Source organism: Chlorocebus sabaeus, chromosome 24, assembly GCF_047675955.1.
Source record: "Chlorocebus sabaeus isolate Y175 chromosome 24, mChlSab1.0.hap1, whole genome shotgun sequence".
Lineage (NCBI taxonomy): Eukaryota > Metazoa > Chordata > Mammalia > Primates > Cercopithecidae > Chlorocebus > Chlorocebus sabaeus.
This window is the reverse complement of record NC_132927.1, coordinates 34831502-34854026: the sequence shown is the minus strand read 5'-3', so window position 1 is coordinate 34854026 and position 22525 is coordinate 34831502. Positions and strand designations below refer to the sequence as shown.

The 22525-nt window shown below is 38.2% G+C and overlaps 1 protein-coding gene across 11 annotated transcripts in view; it reads right to left on the bottom strand.

The window, feature by feature from the left end:
* KIAA0586 (KIAA0586 ortholog) overlaps positions 1–22525 on the bottom strand; it is a 121194-nt gene that overhangs the window by 97501 nt on the left and 1168 nt on the right. For 10 of the 11 annotated variants that reach the window (XM_037984053.2, XM_037984061.2, XM_037984058.2 and 7 more), the window contains 5 exons: positions 21936–22006; positions 20650–20719; positions 18896–18965; positions 4311–4485; positions 2976–3197 (listed from right to left, as the gene is read on the bottom strand). In XM_037984053.2, coding sequence (XP_037839981.2) covers positions 2976–3197; positions 4311–4485; positions 18896–18965; positions 20650–20719; positions 21936–22006 — 608 coding nt within the window. The other variant, XM_073011036.1, reaches the window with a different exon arrangement.

The window sequence follows — 22525 nt, the reverse complement described above, 5'->3', positions numbered from 1 at the left end:
ATTTACTGAACAACTAATATATCTAGTATGTAACCAAAACTTCAACTCTCTCTGTAATTATAAGCTTTATAAATAAGACATCTAAATTAGCAAAGATTCTGTTCTTCTAAAATTAGAAAGTCATTAAGTTATAGATTTAGTTATGGAAGGACGGATGATGGCAGATAAGTACTTAGGACTAGTAGGAGTCTCTCCTTAAGGAATCAATGTGCTTTTCAAATGTATCATCTCGTTTTATCCTGAACAACAGAAAATATTTTCTAGGTAAAGAAATTGAGGCTTAAAATAGTAAAGTTATCTATAAACTAACAGATAATTTATAGACTCATTCCTGGTCTCTCACTAGATAATTTGCTGCATACTCAATTTTAGTCATGCAGGGAGTACTTACTAAACTTTACTTGGTATGCATATAATCATTCCAATAAAATATTATCTTTGACCACATGAAAAGCTCAAGATAAACTGTGTTAAGTCTTGAAAATTAGAGCAAATTAATGTCTACTTTATGATGATATATTAAGTATAAACTTATTTTAGTATATTCTTCTGAATTTTTGTCTTAACAAAAAATATATAATTTAGAAAATCATTAATAGACATATACATATATGTATAGATATACATGTATATAGATATACAATAAATATATATTCGTCACTGTTGTTATTGTTGTTAAGACAGAGTCTCGCTCTGTCACCCAGGCTGGAGTACAGTGGCACAATCTCAACTCACTGCAACCTCCGCCTTCCAGGTTCAAGTGATTCTCCTGCCTCAGCCTCCTGAGTAGCTGGGACTACAGGCATGTGCCACCATGCCCAGCTAATTTTTTGTATCTTTGGTAGAGCCAAGGTTTCACCATGTTGGCCAGGCTGGTCTTGAACTCCTGACCTCAAGTGATCCACCCACCTCAGCTGCCCAAAGTGCTGGGATTATAGGGATGAGCCACCGTGCCCAGCCTGAATGTTATATTTTAATTTTTTAAAGGTTTTAAATTGCACAGTAGGCCAGGCACGGTGACTCACGCCTGTAATCCCAGCACTTTGGGAGGCCAAGGCAGGCAGATCGCCTGAGGTCAGGAGTTTGAGACCAACCTGGCCAATATGGTGAAACCCCATCTCAACTAAAAATATAGAAAGCTAGCTGGGCATGGTGGTGGGCATCTGTAATCCCAGCTATTCAGGAGGCTGAGGCAAGAGAATCGCTTGAATCTGGGAGGTGGAGGTTGCAATGAACTGAGATCTCACCACTGCACTCCAGCTTGGGCGACAAGAGCGAAACTCCATCTCAAAAAAAAAAAAAAGAAATTTCATATTAATTAGAAAAAAAAGTAAATTAAAACCAACACATTTACAATGCTGATCATTCCCTCACTCACTCAAAAAAAAAAAAAAAAAAAAAAAAAAGTTTACTGAGTGCTAAGTAGTGTTCTAGGAATTAGAAATTCCAAAATAGGCTGAGCACGGTGGCTCACGTCCGTAATTCCAGCACTATGGGAGGCCAAGATGGGTGGATCACTTGAGGCCAGTGGTCTGGCCAACACAGTAAAAATCTGTTTCTACTGAAAATACAAAAATTAGCTAGGTGTGGTGGCGCAGGCCGGCAATCTCAGCTACTCGGGAAGCTGAAACATGAAAATCACTGAACCTGGGAGGTGGAGATTGCAGTGAGCCGAAATCACACCACTGCACTCCAGCCTGGGCGACAGAGTTAGACTCCGTCTCAAAAAAAAGAAAAAGAAAAAAAAAGAAATTCCAAAATAAATACGAAAGTATGCTATCAGCTCCTTGTGAGGATAACGCTTTTTATAATAGCCCAGTGCCTTATTCTCAAAAGGCATTAAAAAATGTTCATTATTTTAATTAATTAAATGCAAAAGCAAATATGTACACCAGGTAGTTCTTATCCAAGGGTGTGCATCAGAATCATTATGAAGCTTTCAATGATTGCCAGACACTACCTCAGAATCACTAGGTCAAAATCTCTGAAAGGCCTAAGTGTGTGTGCTTGTGAATATGTATGTGTGTGTGCGCGCGTGTGTGTGTATATACACAATTTTTTTTTTTTTGAAATAAGGTCTCACTCTATCATCTGGGATGAAGTGCAGATATATTATCATAGTTCACTGCAACTGCAAACTCCTGGACTCATGGTCTCCTGCAGTCTCAGCCTCTCAAGTATCTGGGACTACAGGCACATGCCACCATGCCAGGCTAAATTTTTTTTTTTTTTTTAAGAGATGAGGTCTTGCTACATTAACCAGGCTGATCTTGGACTCTTGGCCTCAAGCTATCCTCTTAGCTTGGCCTGCCAAGATCCCAAGCACAAATATTTTTATAAAGCTGTTCAAGTAATTCTAGTGCACATTCCCAGACTAAAAACTGCTGATGTAAACCAATAGTTGCAATGTGATATAAGCACTTAAAAATGTGGCTGCGTATGGCAGCTCACGCATGTAACACTAGCACTTTGGGAGGCCGAGGAAGGAAGATCACTTGAGGTCAGAAGTTCGAGACCAGCCTGAACAACATAGTGAAACCCCACCTTTACTAAAAATACAAAAATTAGCTGGGCGTGGTGGTGTGCGCCTGTAATCCCAGCTACATGGGAGGCTGAGGCAGGAGAATCTCTTGAAACCAGTTGAGTGGAGACTGCACCACTGTACTTCAGCCTGGGCAACCATAGCAAGATTCCATCTCAAAAAATAAATAAAAATAAAAAATAAAAATGATATAAACAAAAATAGTGTAGGAGGAGGAAAAGCCAACTAGAGGGAGAGGTCTCACACAACTAGTAACATTTGAGATATAAAATGCAGAGTTACCCACAGTACAGGAGAAGAAAGATAAGCAAATCATGATTTCAGAACTAAAACTGTTACAATCTAACAAGCTACTGCAATTATCAATGAATATTAGCTGAGAGAGCCAAATGATAAAAGATTACAGAATCTGTACTGGCTTTATTACAGATACCTGAATATCTATTTGTTGTTGTTGTAATTTTTCAAGACGCCTTATGTGCTGCTCCATAAACACATTCATTTGCTTTTCATGATCATGACAATGTAGTTTCTCTTGTTTACTCTGAATGCTTGTTTGCTGCTCTGTAACACGTTGCAGGTGTTTATCAGTCTCCTGTAATTTACTAAGTAATTCTGTAACAGAATTGACTTTTGCTTCCAAATCACTCTGCACCTAAAACAATAAAAGTATTTTTAAAAATTCACATTATAGGATACCAAAAATATGTCTAATTACTAGAAATGTTATTTAAATCGATTGGCATTGAGATGTGATCAAATTTGAGCTTATACTCACTAAATGTCTAATGATTTAATGCCTTTATTTTTAGAGTCACAGAAATGAAAGGCAGATGATAGCTATCCTTAGGTAAATATTTCCTCTCAAAAAATAAATAAATAAATAAACAAATAAATAAATAAATAGGCCAGGTGTGGTGACTCATGCCTGTAATCACTTTGGGAGTGAAAAGCCAGCACTTTGGGAGGCTGAGGCGGGTAGATCATGAGGTCAGGAGATCGAGACCATCCTGACCAACACGGTGAAACCCCGTCTCCACTTAAATACAAAATTAGCCAGGCATGGTGGCGCATGCCCTGTAGTCCCAGCTACTCAGGAGGCTGAGGCAGAGGAATCACTTGAACCTGGGAGGCGGAGGTTGCAGTGAGCCGAAATCACACCACTGTATTTCAGTTTGGGCAACAGAGCGAGACTCTGTCTCAAACAAATCTGCCACAAAGAATTTTACGATGCCTAAAACAAGATACTTAAATGGAAATTAAAAAGAAGAAAACAGAAAAACAAAGTAGCTTTTGATACTTTACTAACTTAAGGCTGAGTTAGGTCAGCAGCCTTGAGTTCTAGTTTTGGCTCTGTCAGTTACTTGTTCCAGACTTACGTGCCTACTCTGACCTATTTCTCTGCTTCCCCATTTACAAAGTGACAGCTAAGGCATAGATTATCTCTAAGGTTCCTAAGGTTCCTCTAGCTCTCAAATAAGAATAACTGATTATCCAGGTTGCCAGGACCAAGGTGCTTCCCAGGATGTAGGACTCTCAGTGCTAAAACTGGGGAAGTTCTGAATTCGCTAGTGCCATCACAGTATTAGAGGGTAACTTTCACAATTCCTGAGAAGTAACATACAACCACAAATGGGAAAATGTTTTCAAATTGAGAGCAACAATGTTGCTAGTCTATAAATATATACAACCATTTATAGAATCAGTTCTTAATAAGTACTTCTGTATTTCACAAAGTAGTTATGAATATCTGGGAAGAAAAATATACCTTTATCAATGGAGCTGCGGTTGCAATGGCAGCAGCAGTTGCTGCAGCCACAGTTGTAGCTGAATCAATTCCACTGGGTGAAATTCTGGTCTCCTGAGTAACAGCATCCCTCTCTATGCCTGCATCTTCTAACAGATGTACCTTTACTTCCTTAACAACAGGCATGCTTTGAGCTCTATAATCAAAAAAGCAGTAAAAATGTATTCAGTAAACTACATTGAACAAATGGTAATCTGCTGAAGGTGGTTTTGATTTTTTTTAAATTAAATCACCTATCAAACAAGGTCATTTGGTTAACAAAATTTATCAAGGTCCAGGTCACTAAGGGCTAAAGAAATAAGAAGATAATTCCTTGAAGGTAGCAATATTATTTTGGAAAATAAGAATTAAACATATGAAAAAGGTATAGCACAATTATAAAGATACATTATCAAGAAGTACAAATTTAAAACACTCAGAAGGCTGGGCACGGTGGCTCACGCCTGTAATCCCAGGACTTTGGGAGGCCGAGGCGGGAGGATCACCAGGTCAGAAGTTAGAGACCAGCCTGGTTAACATGGTGAAACCCCGTCTCTATTAAAAATACAAAAATTAGCCGAGCGAGATGGCATGTGCCTGTAGTCCTAGCCACTCAGGAGGCTGAGGCAGGAGAATTGCTTGAACCCGGGAGGCGAAGGTTGCAGTGAGCCAGGATCGCACCACTGCACTCCAGCCTGGGTGACAGAGTGAGACTTCATCTCAAAAAAAAAAAAAAGACTCAGAAAAGGCTCCAAGAATTAAAAGTACCAAGCTTTACTCCTAAAGGCAGACAACCCAAGAAACATTATGGTTTTCTTTTTTCTTTTATTATTTATTTAAAGACTAGTCAAGTACAGTAGTGAGAAGGGGAGAAAAAGTGCAATAAGTTTGATCTGGGCTGGGTGTGGTGGCTCAGGCCTATAATGCTAGCACTTTGGGAGGCCAAGGCAGGTGGATTGCCAGAGCTCAGGAGTTTGAGACTAGCCTAGGCAACATGGTGAAACCCCATCTCTACTAAAATACAAAAAATTTGCTGGGCATGGTGGTATATGACTGTAATTCCAGCAACTCGGGAGGCTGAGGCAGGAGAATCGCTTGAACCCGGGCAGCGGAGGTTGCAGTGAGCCTAGATGGCACCACTGCACTCTAGCCTGGGTGACACAGCGAGACTCTGTCTCCAGAAAAATAAAATAAAAAGAAAAGTTTGGTCTGTAACTTACTGTGAACAATCCATTGAGATAACGTATTACTTCCAGACAAGCTGCTGTGGTTTTTAAATTATTGATAATTTTATCCTCCAAATATTTATATAAGAATTACAAAATTATTGGCCAGGTGCAGCGATTCGCACCTGTTATCCCAGCACTTTGGGAGGCTGAGATGGGCAGATAGCTTAAGGCCAGGAGTTCAAGACCAGCCTGGGCAACATGGCAAAATCCTGTCCCTACAAAGAATACAAAAATTAGCCAGGCGTGGTGGCACACACCTGTAGTCCCAGTTACTCAGGAGGCTGAGGTGGGAGGATCTCATGAGCCTAAGGAGATAGAGAGTGCAGTGTGTCATGACCACTCCACTCCACTCCAGCATGTGAGACAAAGTGAGACATTGTCTCAGAAGAAAAAAAAAAAAAAGAATTATAAGAATTATAGCACTATTGATGTACACTTTGTGACTATTTTTTCTCCTACTTTATTGAGGTAAAATTGAAAAAAATTATATATATTTACAATGTGATATTTTGATATATGTATACATTGTAAAATGATTACAGTCAAGCTACTAGCATATCTATCACCTCATATAATCATCTTTTTATGTGATGAGAACATTTAAGATCTACTGTCTTAGCAATTTTCAAGCATACAATTCATTATTAACCATAGTTACATGCTGTGCAGTAGATCTCTAGGATGTATTAATCCTGTTTAAGAGAAATTGTACCTTTTAACCTCTATCTCCCACTTCCTCCCCACCCCCAACCCCTGGCAACTACCATTCTACCTTCTGCTTCCGTAAATCTGACTTTTTCAGATTCCACATGTAAATGAGAATACATGATATTCATCTTTCTGTGCCTGGCTTATTTCACTTAGCATAATGTCTCCAAGAGGGATTGTTAACAATGCTGAAGAGAATTTTCTGAATTCTAGCTCATTTAGATTTACTTAATAAATGTCACTCAGGCAGGCCAGGCACTCCCAGCACTTTGGGAGGCCAAGGCGGGTGGATCACCTGGGTCAGGAGTTTGAGACCAGCTTGACCAACATGGTGAAACACTGTCTCTACTAAAAATACAAAAAATTAGCCAGGCATGATGGCGGGCGCCTGTAATACCAGCTACGTGGGAGGCTGAGGCAGGAGAATTGCTTGAACCCAGGAGACAAAGGTTGCAGTGAGCAGAGATCGAACCATTGCATTCCAGCCTGGATAATAAGCTCAGTCTAAAGAAAGGACAAGACAGGAGAGGAAAGAGGGAGGGAGGGAAGGAGGAAGAGAGAGAGAGGGAGACAGAGAGAAAGAGAAAGAAGAGCAGAGCAGAGCAGAGCAAAGTAAGACAGAAAGAAAGGAAGGTCACTCTATTTATTAAAATGTTCACAAAATACACTATTAAGAAGCCTGAATTAGCTGGGTATAGTGCTACACGCCTGTAATCCTAGCACTGTGGGAGGCCAAGGCCGGAGGATTGCTTGAGCCCAGGAGTTCAAGACCAGCCTGGGCAATATGGCAAACCCTGTCTCTACAAAAAAAAAAACATTAAAAGTTAAAAATAAAAAAAGACCCTGAAATAAAAACAAGTCCAGTAAATGGATACATATTTGCAATAAGGCATTTGATTAAATACTAAAACAAAAAAGAAGCCTAGTCAATTTGCTTGATATGTGGCCTCAAAGAAAACAATGAAAGGAACCACTGACAAAACTGAAGAGTCCCTAAGAAAGCCTAAGTAAAATCGTTAGCAATATGTTCCATCTCCACCTGCTGGACTTCCCCCTTGACTTTTAAAAGCATTACAGAACTATTAAACTTACTCCTCTTTGATATTTCCCCATTTCTACTAAGAATAACATTTTTCTCTCAGTCTCAAAATGTTGAAGTCACCTTGACTTCTCTACTTGCTTACCTTCTCATATCCAATTGAGTCATAAAGTGTTGTCAATTATTTCATCACAATTGCATGAAGAGTGTCACAGAATTATAGAGCTGGGAGAAACTTATAGGTCAACCATCCTAATTTCCTAATTTTATAGATGAAAAAATTGCAGTCCACAGAGGTCACAGGATATCCTAATTTCCTAATTTTACAGATGAAGAAATGGCAGTCCACAGAGGTTAACAGGATTCACTTGATCATTGTCATAGAACTATTTATTAAGTGGTAGAGTTAGGGCCCAATTCCCAGAGGTCTTACCATGACACCAGAGCTTTTTCTCTCAGTTTGGCACTTTTCTCTTCTCACTTTTCTCTCTCAACTGTAAAGTTTCATCACCCATTACTAACTATTCCATTCTTCCAGTTTCTACTTGCTTAAAAGCTTCCAACACATACGTCACCATTCAAAAATCTAAAATTATTCCCTAAAAACAACTGAGTTGGCTAATTTCCTCTGTTTGGCTTTCCATACATAAGGCTGTCCTCACTAACTACACATACCATGTCACGCCCACAAGTGACTCCACGCTTGTCCTCACTCTGCTCTCTCACCCTTCTTCCACACAACTTATTACATCCTTCTCCTCCTTTAAGGTGCAATGCAAGTATTATCTTCTTCAAGAAGTCTGTTCTTCTAACACTTCCTCTTGATCCCTCCCTTCATTAACTCCTTTTGCATTTGCCACCTATCAATGGAGGCTTACTACTCAGCCACCCCAGCGTTTACACATCTGTACAGGACAATTTAATAATATATTGAATGTAATTAATCACTAATTCCTCCGGGGTTGGGAATGGTAGTAGTGGGACTTCTTTCATAGCAAATAGCAACTAACAAAGGATTAGGTATGTAGTAACTGCTCAATATATATATTTAACTGATTGAGGGGTAGAGTATGAAAATATAATTCAGGAATTCCTTATCTTTAAGGTTTCTGCCTGAAGTCTGAAAGTGACTTACCTTTGCCCAACAAGAGAAACAACATTATAAGGCTAGACATAAATTTCTTTATAGGCTTTTAAATTTTATTTTTTCAATTATTAAATTAATAAATGCTCAATGTGGCAAATATAAAGAGCTATGAAATACAAATGTCAAAAAAATGCACATAACCCTACCATTAAGAAGCAATTATTTCATTATAGTCTTCTTTTTCAGCCAGTTTTTCTTTATTCTTAAATCCACTGAATATCCCAGAGCTGTGCTGCAACTATTCTCACCAAGGCCACTAAGAATCTTGCTTGCTCAATTCAGTGTACATTTTTCAGTCCTCACCTTCCATTACCTTGGAGCAGCACATCACACTTGGAACCTAATTCCCCTCGGCTTTGTTAACACCATACCCCCTACATCTCTGGCCAAACTTTCTGAGCAGCATTTAGAAGCTAGCTTGCTTTCTCCACATACTCCTTCAATGTTTGGTATTCTCAGAGTCCATCCAGCCCTAGCCAACTTTCTTTTCACTATCTAACCTCATTGAATCACTTCAACTATTCCCAGAGCTTAGACTTAGACTGCCACTTACATAATGATGACTTCTGCATCTTAATTTCCAGCTTAGATCCCTTTTGTGAACTTGGCCTTTTTTTTTTTTTTCGAGACAGGATCTCACTGTCACCCAGGATGTAGTGCAGTAGCACAACCACAGCTCACTGCAGCCTCAACCTCCTAGGCTCAACTGATCCTCCTGCCTCAGCCTCCCAAGTAGTGAGGAGTACAAGCACATGCCACCCTGCCTGGCTAATTTATTGTTTTTAGAGATGGGGTCTTGCTATGTTGCCCAGGGTGATCTCAAACTCCTAGGCTCAAGCCATTCTCCCACCTTGACCTCCCAAAGTGCTGGGATTATAGGCATGAGCCACCGCTTGGCAACTTGACCTTTATATTCCATTTTTTCCCGAACATTTCTTACCCACATTTCTCATAGGAACCTCAAACCCTTGACCATGCCCAGAATAAGCTATCCGCCACAAGAATTTCCTTTCTCAATGAATATACTACTGACCATGTATTTGTGAAAGCCAAAAATCTGGGATTCAACCTTAGTGCCTTCCTTACCCTCGTATCTAATTAACAATTCCTGTCAATTCAATCTCCTAATCATCTTCCAAATTGGTCTTTTCCTCTCCAACTGAGCATGATTCCCACTACTATACCACCACTTCCCAGTGTATTCAGGACCAATCTAATTCACTCCTCCCTGAAAACTCCAGAGCCAATTCATTTGCTGGACTATAGTCTACCCCTCTTCCAATCCATTTTTTCATATGGCTACCAGAGTGAGTATTTTAAGAAATATATCTAATTCTTTAAAACTTTTAAATGATTTGCCATTTATCTTACATTAATGACCAAATTCCTTTACAGGAGTTCATAACCTAGTCCCTTGCTTATCTCTCCAGTCACACATAAGGGTGTTCTCCCCTTGTTCTAGACACACTGGCCAGATTCTTCATTCCTCTAAGGCTTTAGAGTACATTATACTATCAATTAAGGCAACTTCTCCATCATTCCATTTTTGTTTTTGCTTTTCCAAATTCATCTTAGCTATTCCAAACTGAATGTATTCTATATGGATGTATTCTTAATTTTGTGTGTATGTATATACACACACATATAGCATAAATTTATACATACAGTATACACACAGGCACACACATTTTTTTCTCAACAGTATGTTCTTCCAGGTAAGGTTTAGAATTATGTTTCCAATTTACATCTACCACTTATTCTCAAAATAACAAAAAATTTTAAGACTGACCACAGCAAAACATATGCTAATTTTGTTATAACTTATATTTTTACAGTGCTTAGTCTTCCCATCCAAGACCATGTTGAGTCTCTTAATTTATCTTAGCCTTTGGTTATTTCCCTTGACAAAATTTCATACTTCTTCAGATAGATTCTATAGACTTCTGGTTATGAGTATTCCCAACTTTTTTGGGGGGGCATGGGGACATTGCTATGGTAATTGTTATTCCATTTTATAATTGAATAATATGCTGATTATCTGGTCACCTTCCTGAACTTTCATTAGTGTAAAAATTTCTGAGTTAGTGGTCTCTTGGATATTCTGAATATACAATATTTTCTATAAATTATAACTTTGTCTCCTCTTTTTCAATATCCATACCTGATTTCATTTTCTTATCTAACTGCTCCAACTAAGGCTTCCAAATTAAGTTTAAAAAATAATGGACATCTTGTCCTGTTCCCAATTTTACCGTTAAACAGGGTATTGACTATAGGTTTATAATAAACATCGTCCTTCACGTTAAGAATGTATCATTCTGGCTGGGCACGATGGGTCAAGCCTGTAATCCCAGCACTTTAGAAGGCCAAGGTGGGCAGATCACCTGAGGTCAGGAGTTTGAGACCAGCCTAGCCAATGTGGTGAAACCCCATCTCTACTAAAAACACAAAAAATCAGCTGTGCGTGGTGGCACATGCCTGTAATACCAGTTACTCAGGAGGCTGAGGCAGGAGAATCACTTGAACTCGGGAGGCAGGGGTTGCAGTGAGCCAAGATCACACCATTGCACTCCAGCCTGGGTGACAAGAGTGAAACTCCATCTCAAAAAAAAAAAAAGAATGTATCATTTTATTCTTAAAGAAGTTTGTAGGTATTATGCGTGTGTGTGTGTGGTGACTGAGTATAAAATGGGTATGGAAGGGAGGCATATGGAGAGATTTGTGAAAGGATACAAAATTACAGCTACATAGGAGGAATAAGTCAGGAATATGTCACAGCTAGATAGGAGGAATGACTACAGTAAGATGAGTATAGTTAAGGATAACGTGTTACACGGTTTCAAATAGCTAAAAGGAGGATATTGAGGGTTCCTAACACAAAGAAATGATAAATGTTTCAGATGATGGATATGCTAATTACGATGATCTGATCACTATACATTATAAGTACAGCACTATGTACCCTACAAATATGTACAATTATTTGTCAATTTAAAAAATAAAAAAATTAAGAAGATATGGGCATAAAATGTCACTAAATGTGACTGTAGTGCTTGTCACATATACTTTCTTATTTGATCAAATGATATAAATATATTAATAGATCATGAATTATTATAGTGGCGCAATAGTTAAGAACACTACCTCTGGAGACAGACTGCATGGGTGACTTAAACCCTTCTATTCCTTATTTGTAAGCTTGAAACGTTATTAGACATGCCGGGTTTTTGTAAAGATTGAGTAGAAGTGCAGCCAGGTATGTTGGCTCATGCCTGTAATTCAAGCACTTTCAAAGGCTGAGGCAGGACTTCTTATGCCCAGGAGTTTGACACCAGCCTGGGAAATATAGTGAGACCCTGTATCTACAAAAAGTAAAAACGTTAGCTAGACGTGGTGGCAAATGCCTGTAGTCCTAGCTACTCTGGGGTGGGGTTAGGGGGACCTCAGGTGGGAGGATTACTTGAGTCTGGGAGGTCAAGGCTGAAGCAAACTGTGAACCTGCCCCTGAACTCCAGGCTGGGTGACAGAGCGAGATCCTGTCTCAACAAAATAAAAAACAAAAAGTAAAACAAAAATAAACTAAAAAAGTGCAGAGAACAGTGCCTGGTGCATAAGCATTACAACAGAATTTGCTATTACCGTTTTTAAAACATTGCTGCATTCCTGGGCTAAACTCTACTTAATCATTGTGTATTATCTTTTAACATATGATAAGATATAATTTACTCATAACTTATTTATAATAATGATATATCATACAATTGTATCTTTTTCTTTAACTATTAGAATAGTATTAGATTTAGTTATTGTATTTCAAGAACTACATTTGTTTAAATTACAATATTATGATGAAAATATCTCTGATGGAACTAATGTTAGGTATGGATACTTGGGCTAGGTTAGCATCATAAAATGACATGAGTGGCATTCTTTGCTTTTCATTGCTCTGGAGCAGAATATATAGCATGATCATAATCTGTTTCTTAAAATTTTTCAAGAACTCAAAGAAAATCATGACTGCTTTTGGAGATTGCTCTTTGAAGGTTTTTTTTTTTTTTTTTTTTTCAATTTATTTCCCAGTAACTGGTGTACTAAAATCTTCTTAGTTATATGGTTATTTTTGGTGAGTTATGTCTTTCATCTAGATTTCTTAATTTGTAGCATTCAAGTACACAGTATTCTTAATACACAGTATTCTTAATATCTTCTATCATTATGCCCTCTTTTTATTTATAACATGCATTTTCTCACTAATTTTCTGACTTAGACTTGTCTAGGATTTGCTTATTACACTGACATACTTCTAGAACTAGTTGAAAACATTCTACTGTGTTTTATGTTTTCTTTTATCTGATATACTTGATTTCTTCTGCTTTCCCTGCTTTTTTTTCCTATCATTCAGCATCTGTCTGACTATCTGTCTCTCTATTTTTCTGTTGAGACGGGGTCTCATTCTGTCACCCAGGCTGGAGTGCAATGGCATGAACATGGCTCATGGCAGCCTCAAGCTCCCAGGCCCGAGTGATCCTTCCACCTCAGCCTTCCAAGTACCTGGGACTACAGGCACATGCTACCATACCCAGCTAATTAAAAAAATTTTGCTATATGGCCCAGACTGGTCTCAAACTGCTGGGCTCAAGTGATCCTCCTGTCTTGGACTCCCAAAGAGCTAAGACTACAGGCATGAGACACTATGCCCAGCTTCCTTTAGCTTTTATAAGAAATTATTTTCCTGCTAAATTTCTAAAATTGACTGTTTAGACTCTTTGTCCTCAAATTTCCATATGCTGTAATCTGATACAAAAAGATGGTATATTAACAGATCAATCCTAATTTCACAATAAGAGATATAATCAGACATCTATGTATCCTGATGTATTACACAGGAAGTATATAACATCACCTATCAAGCATTCTTTTTTTTTTTTTTTTTTTTTTTTTTTTGAGACGGAGTCTCGCTCTGTCGCCCAGGCTGGAGTGAAGTGGCGTGATCTCTCATGCCTGCAATCCCAGCACTTTGGGAGGCCGAGACGGGCGGATCACGAGGTCAGGAGATCGAGACCATCCTGGCTAACACGGTGAAACCCCGTCTCTACTAAAAAATACAAAAAACTATCAAGCATTCTTGCCACTTGACAGAAATTCAAGGTTGAGAGAAACATATTAAAGACAAAAAAAGGATACATTCAGCAAAATCCAGAAGGTAGAAAATTTCTTAAGACAAATAAATTATAACAAAAACAAAATGAGGGTAAATCTGTAAATTAAAACAAACTGAAGGCTCAGCATGGTAGCTCATACCTGTAATCCCAGCACTTTGGGAGGCCGAGGTGGGCGGGATCACCTGAGGTCAGGAGTTTGAGACCAGCCTAATCAACATGGTGAAACCTCGTCTCTACTAAAACTACAAAAAAATAGCTAGGCATGGTAGTGCATGCCTGTAATCCCAGCTACTTAGGAGGCTGAGGCAGGAGAATTGTTTGAACCCAGGAGGTGGAAGTTGCAGTGAGCCAAGATCGCACCACTGCACTCCAGCCTAGGCAACAGAGCGAGACTTTGTCTTAAAAAAAAAAAAAAAAAAATTTAAGAGACACATCATTCAAATGTAAAGTGTGGCTTTTCCTTAGATTCTAATGCAAAATTAAATTAACCACAGGGTGCCGTGGCTCACGCCTATAATCCCAGCACTTTGGGTGGCCAAGGCTGTGGATCACTTGAGCCCAGCAGTTTGAGACCAGCCTGGGCAACACCGTGAGGCCAGTCTCTACAAAACATAAAAAAAAAAAAAAAAAAAAATTAGCCAGGCATGGTGGTGCATACCTGTAGTCCCAGCTACTCAGGAGGCCGAGGGAGGAAGACTGCCTGAGCCTGAAGTTTGAGGTTGCAGTGAACTACAATCACATCACTGCACTCCACTGCGGGTGATAAGAGTTTGAAACCTTGTCTCAAAAAACAAAAACAAAAACCAATCCCAAAACAAAACAAAAAGTAACCATAAAAAAATTATGAGACAGTGACAGAAACTTGGATACTGACTTAATATTTTATAATATTAAGAAATTATTAATTATTATGTTTCAGTATGATAGTAGCATTATGGCAATACCTTTTTAAAAAATTATCTTTCAGGTACATATATTAAAATATGTAAAGATAAAATGAAATGACTTCTGGGATTTGTTTTATAATAATTCATGGGTATGTGGGGCGGTTATGAATGAAACAAAATGCTAATAATTGAAGCTAAGCTATGAGAACATGGGAGTTTAACAAATTATCCTCTCTACTTCTGTAAACACTGAAACTTTATAAAGTAAAAAAGTTTTTTCTGTTTATGGCTGTTATATATATCAATACAGAGTAACTATAATTAGAGGAAGAGAGAAAAAGTAACTTAAGACAGCTAAAGTTTATCATAGTAGAATAAGTGCAGTCTACATTTATTCGTTGTTGTTTTTTGTATTTTTTCACAACCCAGTATAGACAGATTTTTTTTTTTTTAAGAGAAGGGGTCTCACCATGTTGCCCCAGCTGTAAATAAACTCCTGAGCTCAAGCGACCCTCCTGCCTTGGTCTCTCAAGTAGAGAGGACTGCAGGCATGTGCCACTGTGCTTGACTTAAATTTAATAAATCAAAAATAGTACTGTAAGCATATTACTTTGATTTATGAAATCACCTCTCAGAGGAAAGAGGTAAAAGAATCAAAAGCAGCTGCCACTGGGGAACAGGCCTAGTGGTTAAGGAAATAGTGGGGTAGAAGATGGTGGTTTCTCATTATAAGCTTTTCATAGTATTTGATTTTTTTAAACTCTTTACATTTATTATTTATTTTTTGTTTTGTTTTGTTTTGTTTTTGAGACAGAGTCCCGCTCTGTCCCCCAAGCTGATGTGCAGTGGCACAATCTCTGCTCACTGCAACCTCTGCCTCCCAGGTTCAAGTGAGTCTCCTGCCTCAGCCTCCCAAGTAGCTGGGACTACAGGTGCACGCCACCAAGCCCGGCTAATTTTTTGTATTTTTAGTAGAGACGGGGTTTCACCGTGTTGGCCAGGCTGATCTCAATCTCCTGAACTGGTGATCTGCCCGCCTCAGCCTCCCAAAGTGCCGTGATTACAGGCGTGAGTCACTGCGCCTGGCAGCTACATTAAAGATTTTTAAAACTAACTAAAAAATTAACTTTGCCAAAAAAATTGGTCCTATTTAGTCTATTTAGCAGATATGCCTTGAATTTTACTTCAACTAGAATTAATATTGCTAATTCTTATTTCTTTTTATTTGTTTTCTCCTCAAAATACTTTTGTTGTATTTTTATTTTCAGCCTGCTTCATTTTAAAGGTATATCTCTTGGGACATAATTAGACATGAGAGTCATTTCTATAGTTTGATTCAGTTATTATTCTCTACATTGCAATTACCTTCCCATAGAGGCTCCTTAGTTGTATTGTCTTTTAAAAAATTCTGTTCAGGGCCGGGCACGGTGGCTCACGCCTGTAATCCCAACACTTTGGGAGGCTGAGGCAGGCAGATTATGAGGTCAGGAGATCGAGACCATCCTGGCTAACACAGTGAAACCCCATCTCTACTAAAAATACAAAAAATTAGCCAGGCATGGTAGCGGGCACCTGTAGTCCCAGCTACTAAGGAGGCTGAGGCAGGAGAACGGTGTGAACCTGGGAGGCGGAGGTTGCAGTGAGCCCAGACTGCGCCACCGCACTCCAGCCCGGGTGACAGTGCAAGACTCCATCTCAAAAAAAAAAAAAAAAAAATTATGTTCATTCATCCTTAGTTAGGGAGAGATCTAGCAACAGATAAAAGAGGCAGTGTTTGCAATTTTCTCTCACTGTCCACTTGTTTATTAACAACTTCTCCCTCTCAGATTTGAAAGTTCTGAGAAATTTTAGTTCTGAGAGTTCTGACTGGAAGGGAACTTTACAAAGTCCCTGTTGTGGTTGCAAGCAGCTACTTCATCCACTAAGGGTCTGCTGGATAGAAGTGGTGATTGCTTTCTATCCAACTGAGTCAGACGTAATCTGCAATTTTTAGTTCAAGTAGAGAAGATGACAGATAACACCATGCCCTCACTAGGGCTTTTTCTTATATATTTAGAAACCTTCTGATATAATTTACCATTCAAATGCCTCTCCTAACTGCTATATTATGTATTGAGAATTTTAGTGTGAACAAATATAAAAAGTAAAAACCTGATAGGACCAAAGAACCAGCTGTGAAACTCTGGGTGGCTCAGATTATACCTTTGCAATTTAGGGGTATTTATTTTTTGTTATTCCGGTGCTTCCCAGAACATAGTATGTATACTATGGAAAACTGTTGGTGGAAAAAGAATAAATGTTGTATTTTAATAGTTGTATAGTTATTTAATTTATTTGAGACAGGTCTAGCTCTGTTGCCCAGGCTGGAGTGCAGTGGTGTGAGTGGCACCATCTCAGCTCACTGCGCCATGCTCTGCCTCCCAGGCTCAAGAAATCCTCCTATCTCCTGCCTCCCAAGTTATTGGGACTACAGGCGCATGCCACCACACCTGGCTAATTTTTGTATATTTTTTGGGTACAGATGGGGTTTTGCCATGTTGTCCAGGCTGGTCTCAAACTCCTGGACTCAAGTGATCCACCCACTTCAGCCTCCCAAAATGCTGGGATTATAGGTGTGAGCCTGTGGGGAAAAGAAAGAGATCAGCCTGTTACTGTGTCTATATAGAAAGAAGTAGACATAAGAGACTCCATTTTGCTCTGTATTTGAGATGCTGTTAATCTGTGACCCTACCCCCAACCTTGTCCTTGCAAGAGACATGTGCTGTGGTAACTCAAGGTTTAATGGATTTTGGGCGTGCAGGGTGTGTCTTTGTTCCTAGAAAAAGCTAGGTATTGTCCAAGGTTTATCCCCATGTGATAGGATGAAACAATGCTGCTAAAAGGTTTATCTCAAGGCACAGGATTTTCCTTTAAACTTATTCATGTCACAGAGATCCTTGTTCTTATGTCTTACTGCTGATTTCCTCCCTAAAAACGATCCTATTGTCCTGCCACTCCCTTATCTTTAAGATGGTAAAGATAATTATCTATAAATACTAAGGGAACTCAGAGACCGGTGCCCGAGTGGGTCCTTCTGTAAGTTGAGCGCCGGTCCCCTGGGCCCCCGCTTTTCTTTCTCTATACTTTGCCTCTGTGGTCTTATTTCTTTTCTCAAGTCTCTCGTTCCACCTAACGAGAAACACCCACAGGTGTGGAGGGGCAGGCCACCCCTTCGTGAGCCACCACACCTGGCCTGTATATTTATTTTTAAATGTATTCTAAACAATACCAGTTTTCCATTTATAGAACTAATATATAATTTCCTTTTGAATAAAATGAGAATTCAAAAGTAAGTAAAATTTTTTTCTATTTCCTAAGAGGCCTTCTGCAGTGCTCTGGTTCAGGAGTAGAATACATCTAGCCTAGGTATATGATAAAGATAACATTAATTGCCTCCAGACTAGTGAATTTATTCTTCCTTCATGTTTCTCATGTGCTGTTGTCAAGGTTAGTTTTAGATTTCATTGGTGTTTAAGATAAAGTTGGGAGGGGGCATTTAGGTGGAGTAACCATGGTCTCTCTTCACTGCATCCAGGTGCTAAACTCATCTCTTTCTGAGATTTTGACCAGGAAAAGTCTAAATGTCTTCAGACAATAAATAATAAGTAATATGTATACGGAACTATTGAGCACTGCTATAAGCAGTATAGTAAAGTGGTTAAGAGAGATGGCTCTAAAGGCAGACTTGCACATTCAAATTCCAGTCCAGTAACAACCTGGACTTTGGGAAAATCAACCTCTCAATCTCCCAATGCCTTAGTTTCCTTATCTATAAAATGGGGATTCTGGCCGGGCATGGTGGCTCACGCCTGTAACCCCAGCACTTTGGGGGGCTTAGGCAGGTGAATCACCTGAGGCCAGGAGTTCAAGACCAGCCTGGCCAACATGGTGAAACCCCATCTCTAGAAATATACAAAAATTAGCTCAGCATAATGGCAGGTGCCTGTAATCCCAGCTACTCGGGAGACTGTGGCAGGAGAATCCCTTGAAGCTGGGAGGCGGAGGTTGCAGTGAGCCGAGATCATGCCACTGCACTCCAGCCTGGGCAATGTGAGACTCCATCTCTAAATAAATAAATAAATAAAAGAAAATGGGGATTCTATAAAATTGGGATAGTAATGAAATCTATTTTATAGGTGTGTTAAATGAGTTAATACTATAGCACTTCCATAATAACTGCTAACTGCTACTGAGTATTTTAAATGTGTCTAGCACCATGAGAAACGCTTTATACATATCATCACACAATATATATTTCACATGGTGAAAAGACAGTTTTTCATATGTCCAAAGTACAAATGAAGCTGATTTTAAACATAAGAAATGGTCCAATTATTTTCTGTAAATGAAACTTACTTTTGCTTTAAAACTGTTCTTAGAGCATCTTTCTGTCCCACTGTATACTGAGAAATGAAGATGTCATTTGCTGCAAAATCAAGACACAACAATATATATTAAATTCCTGAATATTTATTCAATTTTAATAAGCTACTAAAAAAATCTTTTTTAACTAAAAGAATGTTTAGGAACTCAGCCATAGCACTCCACAATTGAAAAGGACAAGGAACAAATTAAGTGATTAAGTAATAATATAATCCTCATAATTCCAAACCCACAGCCAACATCATACTGAACGGGCAAAAGTTGAACACATTCCCCCTAAGAACTAGAACAAGACAAGGATGCCCACTCTCACCACTCTTTTCAACATAGTAGTGGAAGTCTCAGCCAGAGCAATCAGACAGAGAAAGAAATAAAAGGCATCCAAAAAGTAAAAGAGGAAGTCCAATTATCTCTGTTCACTGATGACATGGTCCTATACCGAGAAAACCCTAAAGATTCCTCTAAAATGCCCCTAGATCTGATAAATTACTTACGTAAAGTTTCAGGATACAAAATCAATGTACAAAAATCAGTAGCGTTTCTATACACTAATAATGTTCAAGCTGAGAATCAAATCAAGAACTCAATGCCATTTACAATAGTGGCACACAAAACATAAAATTCCTAGGAATACATTTAATCAAGAAGGTGAAAGATCTCTACAAGGAGAACTACAAAACACTGATGAAAAAAAATCACAGATGACACAAACAAGTGGAAAACATTCCATGCTCATCAATTGGAAAAATCAATATCATTAAAATGACCATACTGCCCAAAGACATCTACAGATTCAATGTAATTCCTATCGAATTACCAACATCATTTTTCAAAGAATTAGAAAAAACTATTTTAAAATTCATATGGGGTCAGACACGGTGGCCCTGTATTTCCAGCACTTTAGGAGGCTGAGACAGGCAGATCACTTGACGTCAGGAGTTTGAGACCAGCCTGGTCAAGATGGTGAAACCCTGTCTCTACAAAAAAAAAAAAAAAATACAAAAATTAGCTGGGTGTGGTGGCGTGCACCTGTAATCCCAGCTACTCAGGAGGCTAAGGCAGAAGAATTGCTTGAATCTGGGAGCCGGAGGTTGCAGTGAGCCAAGATCACGCCACTGCACTCCAGCCTGGACAACAGAGGGAGACTCCGTCTCAAAAAAAAAAAAATTTATAAACATATCTAATACTAAACCTATGCAATAGATTGGTAATAACAAGATAACCTTCACCATTGCAAACCTTATTCTGGATTTTTACAGATTCTAGGAATAGCTTAATTTGGGAAGAAAAACTAATTTAAAATGAAAATAATAAAAACTGTAAGACTATGTAATAAATTCTTAAAAATAAATTCTACCCTTAAGAAGAAAATTCTGACACATGCTACAACATGGATGAACCTTGAAAACATTATGCTAAGCGAAATAGGCCAGTCACAAAAGGTCAAATACTATATGATTCTACTTATATAAGGTACCTAGGGTAGTCAGATTCATAGAGACAAAAAGTAGGATGCCCAGGGCTGAGGGGACAAAAAATGAGCAGTCAGTGTTTAATGGGTAGAGTCGGGAGAGATGACAAAGCTCTGGATATGAAAGGTGGTGATGATTGTACAACAATGTGAATGTGCTTACCGTCACAGAACTGTACATTTCAAAAGAGCTAAAGTGGTAAACTTTATGTTAAGTATATTTTATAACAACAAAAAATCAATATTATTCGTTTACCTATTTGTTTGTTGTTCTCTTCTATTTTATCCAAAGGCAACACTTGCACTGCAACGTCTTTAGAAAAATCCTTTGGGATATGAAAGGAAGAAATAGGATAAATAAACTTGGATTTATTATTTATCAAGAAACATTTACTAGCTATGTGACTACTGCGTTCTGGGAGGGCAGGACTGTGTATTTCATATGCTTCATTTCCATCACCACGCAATGCTGATGTACCTTAAAGCTACTCAAAGATTTGTTGAATGGGTAACACACTATCAGACAAGCAAATGAATGAGTAAATGAAGCAGCAAGCAAATGTAGCACTGAGATTCAGACCCAAACCAGTATACCAATTCTAGCAGAGCAAGTCATTTAACATCTCAGTTCCTTCAGTGAAACGTAAAAATCTGACTCACTGTGAGTCAAATGGAGTAGATAAGGATGGCACAATATCAGGAAGATCACAGATTTATCCTCAATTATACAATAACAGTGTATCCATACATTTGAGAAGTTTAGATATCATTAAATAAGGCCTGCTTAAAAGAAAAAAAAAAAAAGGCAAAACAACAACAACAAAAAACCACTCCAAAGTCTAGGCATTTACATAGGGACCAAGTACAGCACAAAATTATACATTTTATTGTGAGCTTTTGACAAAATTGTCATACAGTTTTAATTGAATTATTAGTTTACCTGCTTCAATTTTCAAAATAGTATATTGTGAAACTCTCATTATACAGACTTATTAAACTGACAATACATAGGTCAACACTATGATTAGCTATCAAAGTCTAATTAGATCTCATAACCAAAACATTATATTTATCAAATACGTTCGGCATTATAAAGTTAAGATGATAATTTCATGTTATTCTTAAAGAACCTCTCTTCTAAAAAAACCAAAACACCTCACAAGTGTTAGAATGACATGCAAGCACACCTCATGTTAAAGAAAATTGTACTGTTAGTTGTTCCTTTTCTTTTACCTAAAAATATGTTAAGTCTCTGGGCAAGAACACTTTTTCCCTGAATAGTAAGAGAGCTTCTTTTCAGTTATCATATCTCTTTAAGCGGCCATTATTTTAATAACGGGTATTTTTGATTCTAGGGAGGGTCTTTTGTTTAATGTCTCAAACACCATTCAAAGTCACAATTGTAGTATATAAAACATTGGTTTGGTAAGTGATATTTAAATAAAAACAAGGCATGTTGCTAATCAAACATAATTTAAGAATACATTATTTGACAACACTGAAAATTTTAATGTGAGCATAATTAGGAATCCTTTTGCTTACACTTTCTGACACCATGGGATTTTCTTTTAGAGGCTGGTGACAATTTCTAGCAGAAGTTAAGTCTGATGAACCTAACAAAACAAAGGAATAAATTTTAGTGATTTTAAAAATCAGATCCTTAGCTTTAGAAACTGTATAGGCATGATTCAAGACCTATAAACTCCATATAATGCAGACGTTGGAAGGACAATTTGCGTGCAAAGAAAGTTAAGAAAATGTATTTAAACATATCTGAATGAAGGCTTTTACAGTTGATATTTGGGAAAATAAGGTTCGGTACTGACAATAAAGTGAGATAAGCATGAAATATTTTAAAATATAACCATACACTATTGGATGTGGACAATCTGGGTAGAAATATGTATACGATGTAAAGGTCTAATTTAACCGCAGGACTATTTGAGTGTCACCGCTGTATCCCCTAAAAAGCAGCATTATAAAAGCATTTTGCTGTTTTTGCTCACATATTCATTAATTTGATCCTCACAATTAGCAGCGAAGTGGGTAAAGCATATGTTATCCTTATTTTCACTGAGGTTTAGACAGATTAAGTGAATTGGAATATAGAAGCCATCAACTGGCAGAAGTCC